The 27,824-nt window shown below is 36.9% G+C and overlaps 1 protein-coding gene across 1 annotated transcript; it reads right to left on the bottom strand.

Annotated features, from left to right (window-relative positions):
- Nucleotides 1–3,357: 3,357 nt before the first annotated feature.
- On the bottom strand, nt 3,358–27,135 carry LOC110376011 (E3 ubiquitin-protein ligase RBBP6). The gene is given in 20 exon segments (XM_021334331.3): nt 3,358–5,021; nt 5,024–5,196; nt 5,198–6,319; nt 15,187–15,255; nt 15,486–15,734; nt 16,233–16,322; nt 16,945–17,250; nt 17,587–17,700; nt 17,786–17,850; nt 17,937–18,008; nt 18,082–18,140; nt 20,512–20,667; nt 21,690–21,755; nt 21,913–22,019; nt 22,324–22,414; nt 22,532–22,698; nt 22,831–22,958; nt 23,229–23,340; nt 26,082–26,313; nt 26,705–27,135. Coding segments are annotated over 20 exon segments (5,007 nt in total). The 5' UTR covers nt 26,871–27,135; the 3' UTR covers nt 3,358–3,558.
- Nucleotides 27,136–27,824: the final 689 nt, after the last annotated feature.

Genomic DNA, 27,824 nt, shown 5'->3' on the forward strand with positions numbered 1-27,824 from the left:
TCAACCTGAATAGACTCAAGGCGACCACAAAGGTGTCCTATGCACATATACAGGACATTATGTATGCAGATGACCTCTGTTTCGTGGCTGAATCCCCTGAAGTCCTGCAACAGCTAGTCACGAACCTTCACAAGCAGTGCTGTACATTTGGTCTAAAAATCAGCATCAAAAAGACAGAAGTAATGTCTTCAGACAATCACGGACGTCAAGAACTGACCATTATGCTTGGTGAAGATGTCCTGAAGCAGGTCGATAAATTTCGATATTTGGGGAGCATTATAACATCAAAGTGCGACCTTGACGCCGAAATCAATAGCAGAATTGGTGCTGCAGCCGCTGCTTTCGGCAAATTCGACAAGAAGGTCTTCAGCTCCCATGACCTAAAGATATCCACAAAGGTTTCTGTGTATATGGCAGTTGTGTTGCCTTGTATACTCTACTCAGCGGAAACATGGACACCGTACCGACGCCACATCAAGCAACTAGACCGCTTCCACCTCAAATGTCTGCGCAAAATATTAAATATCCGTTGGTTTGATCGTGTGCGTAACACAGAAGTGTTGAGGAAAGCCAATGTAGGTGGCATTGAAGCATACCTCATGAGGAGACAGCTTCGTTGGTGCGCAAAATTGGATACTCCAGCCACATGAGAGCACACGCACGCCATTAGGGTCGAAGTGGTCGCCGTTGCCGAAATCGGCGTGGAAGATTATTATTATTACCACAGGGTATTTTCTTTAGCCTAGCTAAAACGATATTGTTGTAGGTATTGCAGGTAGTATCTTAATTGACCACATGGACAAGGAAATCTCAATTCTATATATTTGTACCTAACTTAATCTTTAAATTAAGAGCACGATGTGCCACAAGAGGCTGCGACTCATCCAAATAGAGAATCTCTTTTTGGGAAGTCGGTTAAAAATAGTACCTACTTCGAAAAAAGTGTGTAATATACCTTCCTTGTATCATTTTTAGTAGGCGTATTTTATTAAGGTCTTGAGGACCATACTTGTATCAACGTGACATACTACTGTACCTACAAACAAATTAATTATCTTATCATACCTATGTATATCTACGTGTCCGTGTGTTCTTTAATACATGCAAAGTCACAGTTACATGTCTCGCTTTCCCTATCTTTCTGTGGATCTTTCAAACAAAATCTTTAGTAGGATCCTAAATCAGTGGGGCGTCTTAGCAAACAGGCCGCCATTCAGTGTCCATGCCATGCGAGCCAAAGTTATCCGCTTCATTAGACTTGAGGCCAAATCAAAGTGCGTGAATAACAGTTTTCAACTTCATTTGAGATAAATATAAATAAATAAAGTACCCGCAGTTCACCCCAATTGACGTTACATTTCTAAAATTATTAAGAGCGTGTACGTCAACCGCGCGCCATTTGGCCTAAAATGGTACTTTTCAAACCACTGTTTCTCAGTAACTACTTATCCTATAACTATGTTATTTTTTAATAACGCAAGGTAATTTCACTGTCTATATAGTTAATTGAACATAAATTTCAATTTGTGTAGTTTAAATACTTAAAACCCCTATAACGTAACAGATGTTTTATAAAATTCCCGTTCAGTGTCTATTTCGAAGCTTAAATTCATGTGAAAACAGTGGCAAATCTAATCATATTTATTTTTTTACTCATAGACGAAATCCCCATGCCTATAGTTAGTTGAAAACATTTTTTGATTTAGGTCTCTATCTTTCAGAAAAAATATTTTAACAATGTGAAAATTGTGAATTTCAAATGCTTTTTTACCTATCTATCTTACTTAATTTAATATAACAATTATTTACTATAGTAATATAACTCTTTCTTTAAAACATAAACTTTATATTATAATTTAATCTCTCGTTTTTATTTTTTATAAATTATTTAAAACTACTATAAAACGCTGCACGCGAGTCAACTCAAACCAGACCGCCGCAAGGCTTCACAGAGAGGACGTGTCGCTCCGTCACATCGCGTAGTGTGAATAACCTCTGCCGTGGATACCGAGAATAGAGTACATTTCAAGCGCGACCAACAAATCTTGATACATTACTATTTTATGTAAAGCTCAATTTTGAAGCATATTTTTTTTATCGATTGAGTTGAAATTTTGTTTGAATGTTCAGTTTTAATGACAATGTATGATTCTATATCCAATATGGCGGTATACCCAAGATGGAGAAAAAATGTTTTAATGCATTCCTACGATATGGGTATCAAATGAAAGGGCTTGCTATGAATAACTCGAAAAAAAATGTGTCGCGAGTCTAAATCCAATATGGCGGACTCCTTAGGCTAGAAATCACTTATTGCAGATGTCTGTTACCAATCGAGCTATAATTTTTTTTTTTCATTTTGGATGTACCCAAATTTTGACTTTTGATCTCGAATAACTTTTGAAGCATATAGGATAGATAACTTAAAACTTTATTTGCAATGGTAAACCCAAGCTCTTCACCAATATTTGGCTTTCCGGCAATTGTTGTTATTTGACCACAATTTTTCGGTCTGGATGGACTGGACCATCATATAAACAATCAATTTTTCAAATCGGTCCAGGCGTCTTTGAGAAATCGAGAACAATCAAATTGAGAACATCACAAAATTGAAACCTCCTCCTTTCTTTTTTTGAAATCGGTTAAAATACAGAAACTCTTAACATTGTCATCAATCATCAGTCGACTATTTTGTACTGTTGAAAATTGTATGTAATATACAGAAAGTCCTCAAAACCAAGGTTTTCATAGGCGCCCGATTTTTTTGCAAAAGAGTGTAAGTATTAACGACTTATTTTCATGCTTTTATATTTTAGACATCCATAGACTTACACTATTTTCCCGCTATTAACTATTTACTAAATAATATATTTTTTGTTCTACCAATTTCACTCGAAAGGATCAAAATGGTTTGTGTGACTATACGTGAAGTATGATAGGCACGCACACAGCCCCGACACTAGTCTGCGCGGTTTTTTGCGTTGAATTACCTAAAGTTGACATCGCGCGCCGAGCGTACACGCTCTTAACGCCTCACGCAGCCGCATAGCGGGAAATTCAAAATGAAATGGTTTTTGGATGTTTCGCAAAGTTAATTGGCGCAAACTGAAGCTAAGCGTAAGTAGTCGCAAAATTTTGTTATTTCATGTATTTCAGTTCAATTTATTCGAATTCAGATCTTCCTGTGTATTGCTAACAGTCGGATTTTAAGCAAAATAATCAGAGGATCATCGCCAGCCGATAATTTGGGTTTCTTGTATCTGTAATCTTGCCCCAAGGAGCGCCAATAATTAAGGGTTTGGGCAACCCGTGCCCATAGCCTCGTATATGGGTATACTTTTAATTAAAAACAAACGATTTTTAGGTATTATAATAGCATTTATTGTTAAAATTTTAATCTACTACACAAATTCTTTAAAAATAGCAGACATTTCTTATGAGCTTGAGCTTATGCATTCAAACTGACAAAACACCAGAAATTTGTTTACATATACATATTACGTAAGTAAATAATAAACATAAACGGCATTACACATCTACCAGTAAAGAATAAAAACTTTACTTATGTTTGGATTTCTTCTTCTTCTTACTAGATTTTTTCTTATGCTTACGTTTCTTTTTCTTTTTCTTATGATCGTCTGAGCTAGATTCAGACTCACTATCGCTATCACTTGCAGCTCGCTTTTTCTTTTTCTTGCTGCGTTTCTTTTTCTTCTTACGTTTACGTGCATCAGATGATGATGACGATGACGAATATTCAGAGTCACTAGTGGATTCACTCTCAGAATCAGGTTTCTTTTTTACATTAGTCAGATCCAGTTTTATGCTATCGCTGTCAAGCTTAGGTTTTTTAGTTTCATTTAACCCGCTAGGTGATAATGAACGTTCTCGTTTCTTTATGTTTTCTTCTTTGTTCTCATGATCGGATTCAACAGCTTCATCATAGTCTGGCTCAAAATGAGCTTCATCTAATGTTGACTTCTTTCTCTCACGATCTGGATGTGTATTCTTACTATCACCTGGTGGATTTTTCTCTGAAACTCTTTCACGGGACGTATTGTTTTCAACATTAGTCGACTTTTTGTCTTCTTTATTATGTTTCTCGGAGTATTTCTTTTCATTAGGACTTCGTGCTCGATGCTTCTCGCCCGTTTTTACAGCTTCCGACATAACTCGCCTTTCTGCCTTATTAGGTTCAGGTCTCGTCGTATCCTGTTTCCGACTTCTCTCTCTTTCTACGGTCACACGTCTGTAAGGTTGTTCACGCTTAGGAGTTTTTGATCGAGACTTTACTCGTTCTACAGTACTCTGAACAACTCTGGGCTCTCTAGCCCTGCGAGCTTCTTCTACTTTTCCGCCAAGGCGATCTTTTACAGACAATCGAGGAGGTGGAGTTTTCGAATACCTCTTTTTACGTTCGTTAATTTCAATTGATCTCGGTTCGGAATCTGTTACTGGAACTGTGATCTGAATGTTGTTCATCGAAGGCTTAGGCACTTCATCGCCGTAAAGTTTAAGACGGTCACTGCTGATTTTCTTTATCTCTATAGGCCTCAATGAATTTATTGCTTTTGCAAATATGGCGTTTTCCGCTCGTTTAATAACGTCTGACGTAACTTTACTACCGTCCTCTTCTTCCGGGGAAGTTATTTCCCCTGGTTCCTTACTTTTCTCGACATTTTCATCATCTACTTCCCACTTTGACAATTCAGGCAAAGTAGCTAACATTTCTTTACTAGTTGGATTGCTGACTTCGATCTCGGTTTTTAAATCTAATTCGTCGGCATTAGCTTGAAGTTCAATCCCGTCAAACGGTTCTTCTTTGGAACTATTCATATTCTCAGTGCAGCTGGGATCTGCGGTCACGTCTTTTTCCTCAGATTTAACATAAGCTTCTATGATTTCTTTATTAACCGCTCCAGATGTTTCTTCTCCATACAAGTCATCTGCAGGTTTTTCTGATGATTCTGCCTTAGGCGACTTTTCTTTTTTTATTACAACTTCAGGGTTTATATTTGCACTTTCTGTTTAACAGGTTGTTTCTCAGTATCTTCTTTAAGATCTGTGCCTTTTTCTTTATCAACTTCTTCCTTTTCAGGATCGTCATCTTCCTTTTTCTTTGTCTTTCTTATCTTTCTCACGTTTCTTTTTTCATCTTTTCTTTCTCGTTTTCTTTTTCGCTCTTTGAGTTTCTTTTTTTTCTTTATGGTCTTTACTTCGGTCAGCAGAAGATTCTTTCTTTTCCCTTCTACTTTCGCGGTCACGAGATCTTCCTCTAGACTCACTTCGTTTTTTCTCACGAGTTTCCCGACTGCGTTTCGGCGAGGATCGGACTTTTTTATCCGGCGTAGTTTTATCATGCTCACGTTCCTTTTCATAATCACGAGTTCTATCATAATCTCTCGGCGGACGATCATCGCGATTTTCACGAGTTTTTTCGTATCCCGTTCGTCTATCAGAAGATCTTTCTGCTTTGTCTACCGGCTCCCGATTATCATTATATCTTTCCCTTTCTCGACCTTCTCTGCCTTCTCTATCTCTGTGCCTATCGTGTTCAACATTAGCATTGCGCCTTTGACCACCTCTATTACGAACGTTACCTCTATATCCAGGCCGAGAATGATCCCGAGGTGGAGCGCTCTCGTCTCTATAATTTTCTCTGTAGTTTGGATCATGATAATTAGGTGGTACGGTCTCTCGAGGATCTGCACTAGGTGGTCTAAAGGGAATACCTGGATCGCGAAAACTGTTATGTGGTATGTTTTCACGGAACCCACCATCCCTGTAAGGAACATTCCTGTAGGTGTTATCACGGAAAGGCGGTGGACCACCTCTAAAGTTAGGGTCTCGATACGGGCCAGGTGGCCCAGGCTCTCGATATGGTTGCCCTTCCCTGAACGTCATTGGTCCTTGGTCTCGATAATGAGTTGGTCTATAATTATCTCTATAGCGTGGTGGTTGCTCTCCTACATGAACAGGAATCTCGTTTTGGCCAGGAGGCTGTATTGGCAGATCCCTGTAGCTATTAGGACCCTCACCATATGGTGGCGGTCTATATGGATCTCTGTAATTTGGAGGTGGCAAGCGATCCCGATCAATTGGACCGGATGGACCAAAAGCAGGCTTTTCAAAAGGAGATGGCTCAAATCCAGGAACAGGTGGCTCCACACCAGGTGGAATTTCATCAAAACCAGGGGCATCGTAACGGCCTCTATAACCCGGTGGCTGTTCAGGTTGGACGGGCATATTACCCAAAGGCATCTGTTTCAAACCCATCGGTGGGTACCCAGGTGGAGGTGCACCGCTTCTAGGTCCATATCTGTAAACAAAGAGTTTAGATTTTTTTACTGAGAATTAAATGTAAAATAAAACAATGGTTTCTTGAATATACAAAATTGCAATGTCACGCGTATCCCTAGGATTCAAAACTGGTATTGCAAACTTTATTTTGAAGGAACCTCTGTGACTTTCAATCAATCAAATCAGTAGGTAACTGTAATAGCGGATTTTCCGCTCGGATTTTCCCAGCGACTTCACTCGTTTTGTACGCGCGACAGCATACAACTGACAACTACTCGTGACTTATGACGTTTTACACCGAGCGATGATAATGCAGGCTTTCGATAACTTTGCGTTAATACCTATCTCCGGTATAGGGCAATGCAATGCATGTTAAGGTCAGTTAGTATGGTCAGGTGCCACTACGCTCCTTTTGATAATTTTTGCCTCTAGCGAAAGAGCTTAAAAGATGCAACCTCCATACGCAGTCATCCGATACGAACCTATGTATATTATTAAAAAAAGACGTCCCGTGCTGATGTGATGATTGAGAATGAGAGCGAATATGCCGATGGTATTCTGGTCGGCATAAACACGACGGCAATGCCACCGGCACTGGTACATTATGTAATATTATGAGACCGTTAAAAATTGCTTCCATCGCATCACAAGCACATGTGAACTGATAGGCGGGTTTCCTTGAATCACAAGTTTTTCCATTAGGTAAAATTCTCAGGTTTTCTTAGGTTGCCCCAAGATCATGAGGAGATTCCTCTTAAGTTACTTGTTAGGCATTTTATATGTTCAAAATATTTAGTACCTACAAATTTACTTTCAATTATTTGTCATCAAAAAATGAATTTTAGTAAGTTGTCTTACTACTTCACCTTTCAGTCACATTCAACAAGTGGGTTTAGAAACAGGATCGCTATAACAGTTAATCGAGATCGAAAAAAAAATGAAGTCCGACTTAAAAGTTGATCTGCCATAGCCTTTTCGTCGATCCATCCATCGGCCATCGTTCCACGGATTCCGTGTATTCCGGGATGCAGCTGATAACCTGTATTTTAAATGAAGCGACTTTGTCAGACTTTCCGGTTTCAGATGTAATGTCTGCCAAAGATTTCAAATGGCTTCTGGGACCAATTTAACATGCCCTCCGAAATACGGGAGAACCTTTCATGATAAGATGGTTACCCGTTCACGGAATAAACGTGGCATTGCTGCTGTTATTCGGCCATTAGCTTTTTTTGACGAAAGACTTAAACTTTAAACGTCATCTTTGCACTGGTAGTTGTCAATTGTGTACGAAACGAGCGATGTAAAAACGTTGTTACAGACAAATTTTATTTTTGTTGTTACAGACTAGTATTATGAGGCTGAAATTATATCAGGGTTATTTGCCGTTCATTTCACCATACAAACTTCGAGAAATTATCAGCTGGAAATTATGAAAGGTTTCAATAATAAATAATTGAAGGTTCTCGGCAGATTCAAAATAATAAAGTATTTTCAAACAAGATATCAAGTCAATTGCTTTTTGCTGCGCGAATCGAACCTGCAATAGAAAAAAGTACAGTGTAGAAAATGTACAAAACGAATATTTTAGTTTTTCAGATAAGTTTTATACTACCTCAATTCAACTTTCTGAAGCACGTTTCTAGTTATTTTGAATCATTCAGCAAATATATTCAATAAGACTAATCGCATTTGAAAGATCTCGTATCAACGATTGGTTTAAAGATATTAAAAAAGTATGTTAATGAACTGTTGCAAAAACATTGTGTACTTAGGTTATAAATTACCAAGTTTTGTATATAAAAAAAATGCAAAGGGTACTGTTTTTTTTTTTCATACAACATATGCCCCAATAATATTGGCTCTAAATCAACGACGCTTGATGACGTATTTTTTTGGAAATTATACTTTACACAAAGAAGGTTTTTAAAGTGCAAGAATTGAAACATTAGGTAATGCACCAGAAAGCTCAATTGAGGCAAAAAATACACCCAACTTTATTTTAATATTTTATGTCTGTGCAAATTTAAATGCATAGAGATAACCCTTTCTAAATTGTATCCTACTATTTAAGCTACATAGGATTATTGATTTTCAATATCTTCGGCTATCAAAACTGACAACATAACATTATACGACTCCCCCCCAAAACCCAGTACCTATCCCATTTCCATATGCATGTTATTGCTGGGTGAACTTACCAATCGTCAAGATCATCCAGGACATATCCATTGTATCAAAAAGTTATTTATGAAATGCTTTTTTTTTTTTCATTTCACATATATGGGCAATTTACAATTTTGATAAAAGTTCGGCTACGTCTAACATTAGGACATTAGATATCATTGTGTTTCTTGTAGCCGATTGATTAGATTCACTCATGCTTCGCTTACATTTCATATTCTGTATAGCTACGTAACCAAAACATTCCTTTTCATATTGAGATTAAGATTACCCGCAGTCTGGTGTTGCTGACATCTCCGGCCTGCCGACGGTTTCTTTCAGGAACATGTAGTGACAAGTCATCTTCTTCACTAGAAAGTATTTCAGATGAAGCTGCCTTAAAATAGCAAAGTAACAATTTAATAGTTCTGAACTAATTCAATAGCTTATACAGACTAAACTTTCAGTTTTACAACTTTGCTTTTATCGATTCTGATTATAATTACCTACTAATTACACTTATGTATTGAATCCAGCCATCAGTCATGTTGGAAAAATATTAATTATAAATAGCATATTACAATAAAACATACAAGCTGTCGGGCACTAAGAGTGTGTTGCACAATTTAACTATAACGACAACCAAACCACAGCCAGAAGCGAAACTGCCAACATCATGGTCATCGCTGGTTTGCCAACTGAAAATGGTTCGGTTGTAGTTATAGCTAAATGATGCAAATCGCCTTAAGAATTGAATACTATTACTGGTAATCGGCAAACTTAAATAATAATACTATAGTAACAACAATTTCAAGCTAAAGCCACGCTTGTACACGCACTATCCGCTCAATATTCGTAGATTTTCAAAAGAAACTAGCGAATCTGACGATTCGATATTTTGACGTGTTGTCAGCGTGGCTTTATATGTATTTATCAGTTAACAACAAGCGTATATAGCTAATTTCATAATATTTTTGAGTATACAATACAAGTAGACAAAATATATCACTTATTGTTAGCATGTTTATCATCCATCATCAGCCTTTTTATTGTACCAGTGAAAGTTACAGGTCTATTCTGAAAATGAATTATGCTATTTTTACAAATCTTATGTGATTAACAATCATATTAAATGATAAAGCACAGCTATTGCTCTAATAAACTCTAATTAAACATACAGGACTCCGAAGATACAAAAATAGACTTAAAACGAAAACTATTTTAACTACATACAAATTAAGTATTTATAGGTTCCACTGTCGATCTACAATAAAATACAATAAAATTTATTTAGAAGGAATGGTATTTTGTGAACAGTGGTGTAATTAACCCTAGCCTTTTATAATTTAAATAAGCACAAATCCGAAATGTATGAACCCTAAATATTAATAAATAGGAGCTCGACCTAATAACATATTTTATAAAGCAAGATTTAAGCCGGTACGTCTTGAATGTCAACTGCCGACCGCACATGCCATGACTGCATGAAAACAATCGATATCGGATGGCGACTGCAGGTGCGGCTTTAATCCAAAATGATTTCATATAAATACATACGAACCAGTAGTTAGTGCAGCTGCGGCCGGTTTAGTACAGTCGCTTCATGTGCGGTCGGCAGTTGCAGTCGACAGCAAGCATTCAAAACGTACCTTTAGTGTGACTTTAAGAAAAGTCTAGTTTACATGCATATATACTATTTGGCACAAATAAATAGACTATGGTCATAAGTCTATTTGTGCCCTACAGTCAGCATGAAAAATTCTGACAACCAACATAAATGATTTTATTAAATTATGCCTACAGTGTAAATAAGTGAACAGTACATTAATTCGCAGTATAAATTATTAAAAATAAATACATATTTTGGCTTAAAACTAAATACAAATTAAAATACTTAAAACTAGAAATAAAAGACAATAATATATCAAGACTGTTTATTAAAATAGATTCACAGATAGTTGTGATTGACAGTAATCAATCAAATAATACATGTTCCAACAATATTATAGTAAAATGTGTTCACACGGAGGTAACTATGTCGATCAGTCTTTAGCATATTATTTATTTATACCTTATATGAACAAGATACCTTCTTCGAAATAAGACTGCAATTCTAACATTTTAGACCTGACAATCAACAAAAAACTTTGTTGAAACGTGGTGTATCTGACAAATTATTTATGTATCATCAGAACAAAATGTAACACTTTAAAAATACCTACCTTATTATCTATGGTTTATTTACCAAGGTTTTCCAAATTTTCTACTCGTACATTTAGATTGGCCCTATCTCTAAAGTGACGAATATTATAATCACGCGTCCAAGGGCAATTTTGTAAAGAATTGCGTAATCAGCATTTTTTTGTCAATTTGTTTAAATAAACTTCCCTTTTTACTTATTTATACGAAAATAACTCTTTTGACAACTTTAATCTTGAATATTCTTTATTATTCTGATGGAATCTTCAGGGATTTTGTACTATTTCATTACAATGCCAACATTTATATTTTTTTTTTAATTTCTAGCATTTATAACGGGTGATTTTTTAAGAGGTATAGGATTTGATTTTCAAAAAAAATACAAAAAATCTGAAAAATTTGATGAAATCTTTATTGGAATCGATAGAACGATCAATATAATTTAATGTTTGAAGATGATCTCATGCAAATGCTGGCCGCGGCTCCGGTTTAGATGGCCCATTCGCAAGGCCCAATTTCGGCACACTCTCTCCAACATATCAGCTTCAATATTGGCTCCCAGTGCGTCAATCTTTGCTGGTTTATCCCTGTAGACATGAGCCTTAACATGGCTCCACAAGAAATAGTCCAAAGGCGTTAGATCACACGATCTAAACCAAAAAAAAGGCGGCCAATTGACGGGCCCAAAACGTGAGATAAACTGTTCACCGAAGGCGGCTCTCAATCTGGCCATTGTTTCGCGTGCCGTGTGGCATGTGACACCATCTTGTTGAAACCACAAGTCAGGCATGTCCAATTCTTCCATTTTGGGCAAAAAAAAAACATAAATTGGAAGAAGTGCACGATGCACTCTCTTAACCGAGCACGCATTTTGATAGTAAAATTCAATATTTTGCAAGCGTTGTTCGTTCGTAAGTCGATCATGGTTAAATTATAGAGAAAACTGAACAAGTTTGACAATAACACAAGACACGATTCACGCGTGATCTCGCAAAAACAGTGTTGCCAAAAAGATACCAGCAAAAAAATTACCCTTTACAATGTGCGATATCTTATTTTGTCTGAGCTACCATATAAATAATCATCTTGTATTTAATACGGTTATTTTCCATAAAAGTCTCACATAACAAGCCTTGGAGATAAGCTTCTGAGAGAATCATTTATGAAAATTCGCCAAGTTCACTATTTTGCGGTAAACGTACCTGTTGTTACCCGTTACGTACGTAGTTGTTACCTCAGAATCGCAATATCGCAAGGTTTTTTTTTAGACACAGAGAACCAAACGATTTTTAAAAATATTGATCTCCCATTATTTTAGTAAATCCCTAGCTCCGTTACTTTGATATAGATGTACGCCAGAATCGCAGTCTTATTTTGAAGGAGCACACGCACTAAAATGTTAATGATGAGTACAATGCGTAAATTTTGATAATCAACTACACAACTTGTCCATCCAGATATAGCCATTTTTCTCTATCCGCATTCAAACAAATCAAACAAACAAACAATATTTGAAAGAAATCAAAGAGGCTCTCATCCGTTTTCTCCTAGCATGTTCAGTACCCCTCCCCAGAGAAATGTTCTCACTATATTCTTTCCTCTCATTCTGACTTTCTCTCTCTCCCTTTCTTCGCCCCTCGCTCTTAATGTATGGCTCTCACATTTTCTTTCTTTTTATGTTTCGTTTCATATTTGATTGAAAATGAAACCTTCTTCTGAGTAAAATCAATTTTGTTTTCACACGAAAAACAATAACATTCCCAAAAAGCTAATAGCCAATTTAGTTAAGCCATAGACAGACTAGGGCATTTGGTTCAACACGAGAAACACCCGCTAGTGGCACACTTTGCTAAATATTGTTCACATCATTATTTTTTAAATAAAAAAATACAAACACTTATTACAATATCATCAACATCATCATCCTCCGAGCCTTTTCCCATCTATGTCGGGGTCGGCTGATTACAATAAATGATCTGTAAATAAAATTTGACATATTTTACAACAAAAAAATACAACAATACCATAGGCACAAGATATTCCATATAAGACTATTCAATTACAAAAACGTTTATGGTTGCGCACAGTTACAGTCAATAACACTTTTTTTTTTATTTAACGACCAATTATAAAATAAATAAACAAAAAAAAACTGTAGGGTAGGCGATAAATACCTGCGTACTTTAACTGTAAACATACTATACATAAGTCCTGTAAGTGCAAGTTACACATATAGGAATAGGGGTCCGTTCAGACAGACCGGCTCGGAGAGCAGAGCAAATTCTTAACACGTTGAAAATTTAGTACTTAGAATTTGAAGTAAAGGTTTATTTTTGCATGTGCACTGCTTTTGTCATTGAGAATGCTCGATTGCGCTCGGTGTGAAATAATAAGAGGAGCCGACCGGTTCCGATCGTGTATTTTTTCTTGACGTTTGGCTCCGTTGGCATGCTTTTTAATGCTCGCGCAGCCGATCGGCTCCGGTCTGTGTGAAAAGAAAAATGCGCGTCGATGCTCTCCGACCCGGTCTATCTGAACGGACCCTAGTATTTACGGCCCGTAGACCGGTAGTTGACACGCCTACTAAGACATTGTCATGTTGCCTAGTATTGCATCACAGAAAGGAACTGGAATACCACTATGGAATCTGCGCCACTGTGGAGTGGATTAATAAGACAGCGCAATGCCGTTTCAACAACATTTTCTTAGGCAGGTAAATGTCTTAAAAACAATCTGATTATTAAAAATCCGCTTTTAACCTGAGCATGTTAAGTGCAACTTGACCACTTAAAAATTTTTACAATTTCAAAATATATTGACAAGACGTCAATGATGTAATTTTCACTTATAATACCACAAGAGCTTCAAAATTATCGGGTATTTTCCGATAGGTTCGTTGCAAACAAATGAAGGAGTCAAGTTTTTCAGGTTAAAAAATAACGAGCGCGAAGCGCGAGTGATTTTTCCTGAAAAACTTGACGACTTTATTTGTTTGCAGGGAACCTTGAGGGAAATGCCAGATAATTATGAAGCTCGTGTGGTATTCGGGAGATTATTTTTCCGTCCCAAATGTCGGCCACAACCTGTCAGTTTGACGTAGCAACGACCAGAGAAAATATTCAAAAAATTTTCAGTATAATACCATGTAGGTTGTACCACGTGACGTCGAATGGTGCAATTCTATTGGTCGATATTTGGGTCGGAAAAATAATCTACACTAATTATTAAGTTTTCAGCAGTCACACATTCATAATATGGACGCATCTGCTCTAGTCTAAATTGTACACCGCAGTAACAGTTATTGCTGGCCACTTCCAAAGTAGCCTAGTTCCAAAGTAGTTCACCTATTGTTTCCGATAATAAGGTATAGTGACATTTTAAATAAAATGATAATATAGAATATCTATTTACAAACAATGTACGAATATGCCCTAGAACTACATTTCCGTCTGCATTTCGATAGCGATACGTTTTATTTTGCCAGTTTCATGATGTACAGAAATAATATCAAATTAAATAAATAAATGTATGCAACAATATATTTTACACATATTGCTCATTAATCGATTAACTACATGCAAATGTATACATTAAACTAATTTTAAATCATTTCACCTTTTAGCCGCGCCTAGCGGCAAGAGATGATAGACAGAATCATAATTATTCAATATATGCAAAATGTACAAAACACATCTTTTAGACTTTCATAAAAAAAGAAAACTATGTTGAGGATTAAGGAAAGGTAAAAACAACTTGAATAATCAGATTTTTCTTTATAGAATATCTAACATGAGATATTTCATTTTTTTAAACATTTTTGGTTCATAATAATATAAAGCTAATCTTAACTTCTAAGGCCCAGTTGCACCATTTAACCATGACGATAAACAAACCATAACCAGCCGTATACTTGCCGCCCATTGGTCAAATCGGCGATCGACGAATGAAAATGGTTCAGTTAAAGTTGAATGGAACAACTCACCATAATACTGTTGAGTCAGACTTATTTGCACAATTTTAAAGCTCGAGTAATACTTAAACAATAATCTTATATAACAAATATCACAGCTTAAGAAATTGACGTGTAAAACCACGCCGATGTTGAAATCACATTTTCGTCGATTATTGTCGTCGATTTTACTTTCAGTATAATAATATATACTTACCACGAGGCTGTCAAATTTTCATACACGACTACTCATCGTCATCTGCTTGATGATGAGTAGTAGTGTATAAAATATCTATATACAACACTTCTATGAAGTATTAATGAGGTATGAATTATTCATACCTCCATTATTGGCTCAATGAAAATGTCATACATTAAACAAGTAATAACATTTCAACAGCTTACGCTAACACAACTAAATACGAAACGCGATATCCCGATCAACTCAAGTTTATACACTGAAACGCGAACACAGGTTCAATCCGCTTAGCAATTTCATGACATCAAGGAACAAACGCATTCTCATAGGTGTCGGTAAAGGGCGCATGAAGACACTATTTAGACTGTTACAATCGTACCTGGCTCCGTAGGGCGGCTCGACTGTACGTCGGGGCGGGGACAACAGTTCGTCGTAAACTCCGGCGTATCTGTAAACAAAGTAAACACTATGTTTAGTTGAAAGCTCCCTGTGAAAAAGTATTTTTTTCGCAGCCATATTTAATGTGAATAAGATTATCTTTTATAGAGAAACTTGCGCCATACTAGACCCGACTTTTAATATGAGATTTTTTTATACAAGTTTTCTCTTCATCAGTCCTCACAGCATTAACGTGAATTTATCATTATTTAAATATGTGGATTACAAAATATGCGTTACCGGTGTGGAGAAATATTCCTTGGCGGCGGCGGTGAACGCATTGGCGGACGCAGCGGCGACCGCGGCGGTGATCGCGGCGGAGACCGTGGAGGTGAGCGCAACGGAGACCGCACCGGCGACCGCAAGGGCGAGCGCAGCGGCGAACGCAGCGGCGAGCGTAGCGGGGTACGTAGCGGAGAGCGTAGCGGCGAACGCAGCGGCGTGCGGTACCGCAGCGGGGAGCGGTGCCGGCGCCGCGGTGACGGCGATCTATTTACAATAAAGTGGCATTACTTGACAGAAACATCATCTGATTAGCCTTTTCCTAACTATGTAGGGGGTCGACATCCAGTCTGCCGGATGCAGCTGAGTATCAGTGTTTTACAAGGACTCCTTTACCTCGTCAAGTTACCCAGCAAACCCAATAACCTTAGGTAAAAAATATCAAACCCTACGTCGTATGATAGCTCTTGAAAAGCACTTTATTTCATTCTATGGCAGCGGGAGTGAGTTCCAGTGCAAACTTGGTCTTTTGGAGCATATAAAAATTATAATAATAGTTTTATTATCGGTTCATCGTTTAAATTGTGACGAAACACGCTGCCATAAAATGAGATGAAAGCTATTGACGACCTTCCAGATAATTTCTATTCAATGTTGCAAGTTGCACAATTATAACTTGTAATTTTTAAAGGGGCAAAAATACAATGTTCTTGTGTTCCTTAAAAAATATGTTAAAGTTAGTAAATATTAGCATAGCAGACCAACCTTGTAAGCGATAATGTCCTTTCGCGAGTGCGGCGACGACGCGGCGACCAGGGTGACCGTCGCAACCTGCCGCGTGATATGGAACGTGATCTGCAAAAGTCATTTCATGATGAACTAGACAAATAATTTAACATTAGTGGTTTAATTACAAAAAAGTTAGATATATCAAATATCTAACTTTTCGCGTTCTCAAGAAAAAATTGTTTTTGTTTTTTTCTTATACACGGGATAAACGTCTTTTTAACTTTTTGCAGGTGATGTTTTTCTTCAGTAGCTTCAAAGAGATTATAAAAAAAATCACTTTCACTTTATGACACTCAGCCCAAAATACTAAGACGTAACGCAAGTGACAAAATGTAGCGTCTGGTTTACTATATGACAGAACAAAAAGATATTAAAATCTTGCAAATACTAAGATGTTTCAGGATAACCAAACTTAACGACAAATAACAAAGCATCGATATAATTATATTTTCAACACAATGTGCAGGTAGGTAACTGTAATTGGTGATGAATGAATGATTGGATAAGGATATTTTAAAATTCGATAACAACTTCGCTCTAGGATTAAAACGATAGGCAACTACGAAGACAGTACGACATCAAAAGCATTTAAAATAATCAAGCACATGCATATTATGAAGCAAAGACGATAAACAAACGTAAACAACTTTATTCTCGGAACGTGCAAAAATGAGGACAATCAACGAACCTAGAGTATCGGAGTCGGCTGGAGCCCCGACTGCGAGGTCGGAGGCGCGGCGAGCGCGGAGAACGTGGCGAGCGCGGCGAGCGCTGCGAGCGGGGCGAGCGCGGCAGCCGCGGCGAGCGGGACAGGCGCGGCGGCCGCGGCGAGCGCGGGGAGCGTGGCGAGCGCTGCGAGCGCGGCGAGCGGGGAGTGCGCGAGCGCGGGCTGCGGGAACCCGACTGCGCTCGTCGGCGCTCCTGCTCGCGCCGCTTCGCCCTCATCTCCTTTTCGCGAATCATTCGGTTGAAAGCCTCGAGGGGATCTTCGTGCCTACGACAATATAACATGCAACGGTCCTTAGCTGAACGATAAACCCAATTCGTCGAGCTGGTTTTATCCGTCGAGAGAGACGACCGTAAAATTAAATTTACCTAGTACTTATTCATATTTGAAACCGTATAATCCGACTACGTAAATAAAAAGCTTTTGCTGAAGGTACAGTTTCAAATCACAAGATGATTAAAAATAAATAGCATAGTTACAGAATCAAGATAACCGACAATCAATGCAGAAATCACAAATCAACACTTCAGTCTTCGATTCGATGTTAAAACCACTACAAAAAAATGCCTGTCTGTTTATTTTCTTTAATATTAAGAACCGTACCCATTAGTAGGCGAATCCTTGATGCCAGGCGGAGGAGGTTGGTAAGGCTCTGGTGGGTAGCGGTCATTGTAGGGCCGCGCGCCTCCGGGTCTGACATTTCTGCTGAATGGTGAGCTAGAGGTTAAAAAAATACACATTATTACAACACTTGTACATTGGAATGCACCTAATAACTACAATCATATGCATATTTCCTTACTTATAACGACGTGACGGTGGTGGAACACCCGGTATGAACGGTGGAGGACCACGATTGTACACTACCTAGAAACATAAAATAGATTAATTTTAGTTACTGCGAAACAAAAGATTTTTATAAAAGCTTTCAATTAATGACTCAATTCAAATACCTGCGAAGACATGGGGTCCCTTCGTTCATCAATTGTTGGTGTACTAGCTCTCTGCTCCTCTAGTCTCGGCATCTATAAACACGTATTAATTTAACATCTTCGATCCATCATGACTATTGAGAATAAAAAAAACTACTTCACTTACAATCATTGCAGCATTTGGTGGAGTTTCAATACCAGGAGGCTTTAAGCCCTGTGGTGGCCCTAAAACAAGAAAAATACATAAATAAATAACAATAACATCACGCACATTCTATTTTATATGAATTGTGTACTCTTAGAAAAATTTCGATTAAGAATAAAAAGCATTAGAAAACGATATTGTTTTCACGTTGCACCTTTGCAAAGTAATACAATTCAAGATAATATCGCAACGACAAAAATACTTCTAATTACTCATACTTATTACTTTGATAAGAAGTGTCCATTATAACATAAAAATATTAGTTGCATGCATGCACGTCATTAATGCAATTCCTCATAATTTATCTGAGGAAGCAAACACATATTTTGAAGGCGCTTTATGCATTACTAGCAGTTTCCCGCGGTTTTACCCGCATCCAGGGGTAACTTTTTCTCGTACCGGGATAAAATAAATAAATTACTGTAATTGATCTGATTCACATGCATTAAAATTTTCCTTACTAATATCCTTGCTCATACACAAATTTAGTCAATATAAAATTTGGTACACGTCGGAGAACAGCCAGTACGAATTCCAAGCAAATATATAATAATATATTAAATGTACATGTTTTATTTGTAAGTATAATGTTTCCACAACCAAAACACTTTTCAAATGGCCTCAGACTTAACTTCTTTTCTGTAATATTGTCATGTATCATTCTAATCAAGTCAAACTTGATGAGGCATACGAGTAGATGCTGGAAATATGATCTTTTAAATTTTTATCAATCAATGCCGTAAAAAAGTAATATTGTTGTCTCCGCAAGATGTGTTGTTTTTAAATAAATCAACTTACGATTATGTTGATTCAATATACGTATAAACTTATGTTACCCGAATAAACTAAGTAAAATTGGTGCGACGCAGACGACGTACTTTTTACGCGATCGAATCTATGATACAAAAAATGTGTGTAAATGTGGCACACACACAACTAATCCGAAGCAAATTATTCACAGACAACGCACACGAATGTCGACCGAACTGTAGAGATGTAGACGCTATGGAAATTTAGAAATTATGTATATTTTACGTTTTTTGTTATTATTTGACTTGAAGAAAAGAATTTTGGGTAGATCCCGTTCCTTCGACAGATAAAGGCCATTTCCAAGTACAATTCGAAGACTAAAATGTTGTCATCAGTTCTTAAGACCTGCTTTGACAATTAACTGAATTAATAATGAGGATGTGCATTAGTCTGAATGAAATATAACAATAATCTGGTAGGCCAAAAGGCTGCTTAAGTGTTCTGTGTTCAATAAACGATATTCTACCTATCATTATATTCTTTGAAATATTATACATTGCTGGTCTATTTTCTTCGCGGATTTTTGTATGTCGTATGCGTCAGCACAGATATGTCTTTTGTTCCCTATGTTCTCTTCTTTCTAAAAAGTCTGTCATAGATTTTACGCCGCCTGCGTCGCACCAGAGTGTTACAAGCTGTGATAGAACGACCATAGAACGGAGCAAGCATCATGCAAACAGGTCAAACATGGGTTCTAAAGGCTGAAATGTCATTTGTTAACCAGTTTACCATTAATTGGAAGCAGTTGTCGCATGCAAGCAAAGAAAACTGGCTAACTAAACATTTTTCAAAACTCGAATTTCGCTAAACCACGCGTAATATTCAGGTATCGTCATAGATCAAAATCCTGTATATTCAATGAAATCTGCTGAATTAAGCTGGGAAGCGTTATAACAAACACGAACAGTATGACAGTTAATAAACTCTAGGACTAGAGATAATCTTGGTTTTAATATGTCGATGTATGTTGTCCCTCCCTCAAAGATGAGCGATGGGGGCGACGGCTGATCCTCGCAATATAATCGTGAACGGGCACTACTTGTAGGTATAAGTGAGAAAATAGGCACAGAACCAAAATTAACGTGTTCTCCGATGCACTGGCGACTTCGGGCTGTTTTGTGAAAGTTTCTAAATTCCACGAAGCGATTTCGGCCCGACCCGGGAATCGAACCCAAATCCTTGTGCATAGCAATCGCGCTGTGCGACTACTAGATCAAAGATTTTATCATATGACATTTTCTGGAATTTAAAAAGAGATGACCTTCGAATTTGTTTTCGGTATTTCTTTTTCTGGGGGTTAGTCAGCTCTAGCGTTCTCAAAACAATTTAACATAAGGTGATGTCATACCCAACATGCAAATTAAACGATTTTACACAACACAAGGATTATACCATTTTCTTAACCAGCCTTTAAAATCCGAATTAAGAATTTACTCTTATTTATGCCTTAACATGTAGCAGCCTTTTTACAATTATTGTAGGTAATCTTTTTAACCTACATAAATGTATTAAAACCAAGATTTGAGTTTAGTTTATCATGCAGGTAAGTTTAGCAAGTGATGCGAGCGCGGCGTCGTGTACCGTATCGCGCGTGTCGGTGATGGTCGGCGCGCACGGGCGGCGGCGCGGGCGCGCGGTGCGCCGCCGGCAACGTCAGCGTGATGTTGTCGTCGGCCGAGCCGTCCGACTCCTCGCCCGCGCCGGCGCCGCTCGTCCCACTCGCCCCGACCCGACCTTCTTTAATACAGAAGCCAACGCATAACGATAAATGGAATAAAACAGATTTAGAATCCCACTACCGTTTTGATAGATCGGCAATACGTGACATAACTATTATGTGATATGAGTCCAAAACATTTAAATTGTAAAACGTCAATTGTCATACGCAAATGTTAACAACAAACCCGCGATATTTTGAAAGATGTATTAATGTTGAGGAATGCAGCACATACTTATTTAAGCACATATGAAAAAGTCGCTCAACTGATGTTTTTAATCTTTGGATTTACAAAAAATATTCGATTGCCGATCTATCTACCATTTTATGCCCACGGAATAAATACTGTAGGTACTTCTTTCGCGTTATCATGAGTTCCTTCACAGTTCATAAATAATAATTAAAGTGATATTAATTATTATGGAATTTAATCGATTGCTTTTATAATATCGAATCGGTTGACAAAGAAAATTGAATCGGAATTGTCGATTTAAGAGCTACACTACACCTATTTTTGTCGATTCAGTAACTTGCGTCAATTTCTATTAACGCAACTTACATTCTATTTCAAGCTTCTGACATTTTTGTCATTTTATTAGCATTAGAGGAGGCAAACCTTAAAGAATCACGCAACATACTTTAAAAACATTAGTAATTCTAAAAACACTTCTTGAAAACATTTATCATAAATCTTGGCAAGAACTTTCAATTAATTTTATAACTTTCACTCTGAATACAATATAAAATTTCCATTAATGGAGGTCTTATTATGATAAACAATTTTCGTTAAGTATTCAAACGATGTTATGAAGATAGTACAATTGGTAAAATACCATTACATTATTGTTATTAAACTATATACTTGGGTAGACAAGAATAAGAACAATTGTTTGAATACCAAACTCATTATGTTATTTGCATAATATGAATGGCATGTAACAATGCGGTAAATAGCAATTCGGTAAAGGCATCCCAACTTGCAACACAGATTTAGTATGGTATCAGTGGAGCAAAATACGAATGTACCCAAATGTATACTGACCTCCACTAGAGCCGGGCTGCAACGGACCACTCGGCGGAAGCAAAACTTGTGGATTTGGAGGAGGTTCTAAAACAATGACAAAAATAAATATATTAGAACGTTAACATATTCATCATCATGATTATTTTTCCATATAATATTGTCGTTAAATGGGTTATTATTAATATTAGGTCCTATAACAAAATTTAATTTATTTTAGAATAAGTATTGAATCTAGACGCACCTAGAACTGGCGGGTGGTGCTGAACGGGAGCTGCAGCAGGTCGATGTGGCATCCGTCTGCTATAGCCCGTTTGATTACGGAATGACGACACTGAGTTCCGTAAAAACCTAGAAAAATATACATTATGTTACATACATCATAATGTTACATAAGATACAATGTTGTTAAAGAGTATACTCGAAGCAGTTAGCTCTGGGTCCTCAATATTTAATCCTAAAGATTTGTGTGACCTACATATTTCTAGAATGTAGGTCACAATTTCTAATGTGCTGGAACATTTGAGAACATAGGCTAGTCTACTTCCTACAATTAAATTGTAAAACTTTCTGGAAGCCTATGCTCGCGATATAAATAGCAGTGAATAAAAGGGCTTTAATTTCTTTGATAATGAAATAAAATGACTAAATGTACCTATTAGGAATTAACGTCGTTGGAGCAATTTCTTTTTCACGACAATCTGGACACTCATGATCTTCTGATTCCAAGAGTGCTCCTCGTATACCTAAAAAATAAAAGACACACTTAAATAAAAATGACTACCAAAATAAATAGCTCTTAGGAGATTTTCCATTTTGACATCTCCTTTATTATTTTTGTTTTATAAATGATTTTAACTCACATTCATCGCAGAAAGAATTGCCACAGCATGGTATCATGACGGCGTCCGTGAGTAGATCCCGACACAGACTGCATATCAATTCGTCGGGTATGTTAGGCTCAGGTGCGGCCGGTGCATTCGTTGGAGTGTCTGCTCCTCCAGCACTCTCGGAAGCCAAATATGCTTCACTAAAAAAATATCATATTCATTATTAGCAACATAAAATAATGAAAAATAAAGTAGTAGAGAGTAAGAAAACCCTAATACTGAGGATGTGAGACGCGGTGGGCCTAATGAAACCGCGGCATGTGATCACTTACCGATCAACGGCTGGGACAGCATACGTTCCGCTTGGGGTCATCATCGCGCCAGGAGCTTTTGGACCTTCAACAGGTACCATAAAACTTCTAGGGATTCCTGTGCTCCGCCTTATCTCTATTGGATCCCCCTGAGACAAAAATCAATTAAAATTCCACAAGACGAAACATAGTAAACAATTTATTTAACTCACCTTTTTGCGAAAAAAAATGGCACTCAGGTGTATTTAAAATGTTTTAGTGATTGGAATATGTCACGAAGATCTGAAGAGTCTAGTCTACATCAAATGCTTAAAACCAAGATCTCAAAGTGCCCGTTATTTTTGCAAAAGTATTTAATACAAAATCTAGATTTCATTTTACATATCTTATACTATGAGCTTTCCAAAAATTCAACATACCGAGTTTGCAGACGGGCAATCTTTAATCCAATGTCCACGTTTTTGACACTTGTAACAGATGTAATTATTAGGAACTACACCTCTCTGATTTTGTCCTCTAATTTTTTGATAACTGAAATATAGGAAAGAGTTAAATAATATGCATATTTTACATTAATTGCTGACTTGCTTAAATAGAAATCACCTAAGTGAGTATGAAGTATCAAGCCACTACAAGTAAGTCCCTAAGAGAATGTATCAAGGAAGTTTAGTCTCGTTCTCAGCTGTTTCCAGACTAGAAACCAATCCTAATACAGTTGTGAAAACAGAAGCTTAGAAAACTGAATAATTGAATGTTAAAAAAGCATAAAACGGATTTTGCGAAATTCAACTCCAAAGCGAAAAAAGAAGGTGGCAAAGTTTGTACGAGTTTGTATGTATGATAATTCCGTTACAGAAACCCTACTCAAAATTAAATCAATACGTGTTTCGTATTTTTTTGTGCATTTTTTGTCAGGCTAAGTAACCAAGTAGAGTGCAGTTCATAACTATTAATTTCAAAGAATACCGCAACTACAAGCGATGTATCTTGACGAATCTATGGTTGGAACATTGGCGACACAATATTATGTAGAATTATTTAACTGTGTGACAAATCAAACTTGCTGAAGTACTTCGTAAATTATTTGAATTGCTACATATCTTGACATTACGTAGATTTATTCCTTATTCAACATGCCTGAGCCAAAAGGTAAACAAACCATAAAAACGATTCTTTATTGCAAGATTAATGTAGTGAACATATTTTATAAAAATAAGTACGGAAGTAATACACTAAATGAAGTAATATACATTAGAAATGATATTTAAGAATGATGTCTGTAGCACTTATGTAATCCTTTCAGACTTATTTCAAATCAAATATTTATTCATCTAGGCTAGAGCTTTGCATCATTTAAAAATTGGTGTAGCCGCACACCTATGCTGTATCCTATTTATCACAGTGGTGGAACTTAAGTAATGGGTAGATACTATGGGTATGTCCACAACCCTGACATACTCATCACATCACTCTATTTTTCTGTAGTCCCATACAAACTCACCCTATATACACCTCCCATAAGCTGCCCAATTTATTACCCCTACATATGCACTTTATTATGTACTACCCCATATACAGTGAAACCTGGTTAAGTGAGACTTCAAGGGTCCTGCAATTTCGTTTCACTTATAGAGGTATTCCACTTACCCGGTTTCTCAGATACCCAGGTATAAATAAATATTTTTATCAGTTGCAGAGGGTTCCATTAATAGAGGCCAGAATACAAGTTATTTCAGTTATAGAGGTGCGATCATTAAGTAAAATAACGTGCCATGTTTAAATTATAAATAGGTTTAAATAGAAAAAATAAAAGTTTTGGCACATTAAATTCGACACAATCTATCGCGTGTCTTCACACTTTCATAAACGGTTATAACTTTAGTTTTTCCAGGCAGTCGCTTCTTGTAAAGCACTGGTACTCAGCTGAATCCGGTTAGACTGGAAGCCGACCCCAACATAGTTTTGGGAAAAGGCTCGGAGGATGATGAACTTTAGTTTTTCCGTAAACATAAATAGTAAAGCAAAACTAAAACTGGAACCATTGAGACTTCAAATTACATAGTAGTTAAGTGCGGAATTTAAACAATAAGTTGGCAAAGAAACAAAACGATGTTGTCTCAGTGACAGAGGTTTATGCGTATAAAATTCACTTGCTGTCTCATTTATAGAGGTAACTGTGATGATAAAACAAAATTACGAATTCCAGTTATAGAGGTTTGCTTCGTCCCACTAACAGAGGTAAATCAATGCCAAGGTGATGGGACCGCAGCATGAGTTCCAGTTATGGAGGAATTTCACTTATCCAGGTCCCACTTAACCAAGTTTCACTGTACTTAGAAAGTACATACAAACTGAGAAAAATTGCATTGGTACTTGCATGACGTGGATTTAACCCACAAACTCATACTTGAGATGTTGGTTTTTTACCCACTAAGCCACCACAACTTAACAGAAGAGAAGGGTTACTACTTTGATTTACTACTCCTACTTACTTCTCCGATGTCCCCTAAACGGGAGGGGAACATCAGTACTAAACCATTACTTGTAAGATGACAACAGATAGAAATTATAGATATGAATGGGGAATTGGGGACCTATATTCAGCAGTGAACATATGTCCCCAAAACTATGATGATGAAAGTGTGGATGAAGAGGACATGGAGGACTCCAAATTAATTTGAGATTAGGACATGAGAAACAGGAGAGATAATCAAATCATAAGTTTTTAAACCTTCACTCATAGTTTTATTTCCTTTTGTCAATAAGTTTAAATATGTCTTAAATTTTTCTCCTTATAATAATAGATAAATCACTAGTAAATTTATTTCAAAACAATTATTGGTATTCCAAACATACAAATTGCTTGTGGACACCCCGAAAATTTGCTCTTTTTGAAAGTCAGTAGCTGTTCACCACTGTTCAACACTGACATACAACACATAACCCGCATTAGCAGTTGGGTTAAGTAATGTATCTAATGAATAATGACTAATCAGATTACAATGGTTTGCCTTAGGTTGAATGTAGATGACATTATGAAAGTGTTTTAGGTAGGCATTTTAGTATAGAACCACTATCAGTACTGGTTGTCTGGCACAATGCTGCTTAATGAGAACCCAGTTGTGCACAGTATGGTGTAAGTTAATTTTGCACCAAAACACCGAAAATTAACATAAATAAATATTAAATATCTTCAAAAAAAACAAATGGAAAGGGAATAATGGAAAATAAATGCAAAATAAATCGTGAAGAAAAAACCTGTTTCATCTTACTTGCTAGGGTCGTAGTCAAAAGTGGATTGTGAAATCATAGCATTTATTTTATCCTGTTCGCTACCTTCCATGCGAGACAGATCAGCCAATCCTTTGTTAGGAGCGACATCTTTGTGTAGTGATTGGTTACTGTTCGATCCTTCCCACTGTTTTTTGGGCTGTTGCGAGAGTGGCACTCTAGCAACGAGAAGTGATGTATTTTTTGGTATTAGGGTGTTGTCATCCACATAAACTGTAAAAGAAAAAATATATTTTTTACACCTCAAAGTAACGCTAACACATCTATATATATAAAAATGAAACCCGCTTTCCGTTGTCACGACATAATATGAAAACAGCCTGACCGATTTGGATGAAAAATTAGGGGAGAAAGAATTAGACCCGGGAGAAGGTTTTAGGATAGTTTTTGTCACCATCCGGCTACGGGAAGCGGGTGAAACCGCGGGCGAAAGCGAAAGCTAGTCTTAAATAAATATTGTAATAAATTATAACAGCAATAGAAGGGGAGTATGGAGATATATTTTTGTTATACATTGCACTATGTGAATGTTCCATACAAACCTCAAGTATTTAATTTATTATATTAATAATCACAAGCAGATTAACACATAGCCAACACTAACCTTCTTTTGTTTGAGCATTAGTAATTTGGAGATCAAAATCTGACGTCTTCCCGATCCGTTTCTGTTGAGATATGGCAGACTTCAAGTCTCCTACTGATATATGCAACCCATCGAAAGTAACTGTGTCGTAATCTAACGCACTTTTGAACTTGTAATGCACAGACATTTCACTTTTTCAAATAATATAAGCAACATGACAACACATGGAATCACTGTGTACGATTTCACATACAGGGTTCACTTTTGCAGTTCCACTAAGAAAATTAAACAAAAGTAAGGAAAGTTAAGGTTTCAAAATATGAAGACTACTTCTATGCTTTATTTAAATAACTATTAATGATATTATAATCGTTTCTATCAGAGATATTATAATTCAATAAATCCAGTCAAAATGGATACACGCCATTTTGTTCTGAAAACTACTTTAGATAAATTTCACCAGTATCACCACAGAATACATATAACCTATGTAGTCTGTGACACAGAAACACAGAGTACAAAAGAAACGAGAATACCCTAAAGCCCCCAGTACACAATGGCCCATGCGTGGCCACTACACACCATTGTGAACAGGATTTATTGGTATATGGGTTTTTTGGCACACTTCAAAGGAATGGTGGCGTAATATTTCGATTTTTATTTATTTTCAACTACCTTCCACCCGCGGTTTCAGTTGCATCCCGAGGTAGCTGCTTCCCGTGGCCGGATGGTGAAAAAAACTATTCTGTCTTTTTTTCGGGTGTAAGCTACCTCCATTCTAATTTATATTAATCAGTCCAGCCGTTCACGCAAATGAAATGGCGTGACAAAGAGATAATAATATAGCGATTGAACATTAAATTGTTTTTATAACTTAATCTAAGAAAACTATACAAAAAAGTATGTCAATGCTTTTATTGTAATATTGCGCAATGTTATCGCAGTGTATAAGGGCTACCTAACAGTAAGTGAGCTGTTACGTGCGATAGATTTGTTCTTGATTTTAGGCGGCACCTAGACGATCAACAGAATTCTGTAAACTTAGAGACGGTAAAGAGGTAATATTGTATTTTTAATTAATAAATAAATTATTGCCTAGAAGAGACATGTACACATGTACACATAATATTGTGTTTTTAGT

This window comes from Helicoverpa armigera, chromosome 2, assembly GCF_030705265.1.
Source record: "Helicoverpa armigera isolate CAAS_96S chromosome 2, ASM3070526v1, whole genome shotgun sequence".
NCBI lineage: Eukaryota > Metazoa > Arthropoda > Insecta > Lepidoptera > Noctuidae > Helicoverpa > Helicoverpa armigera.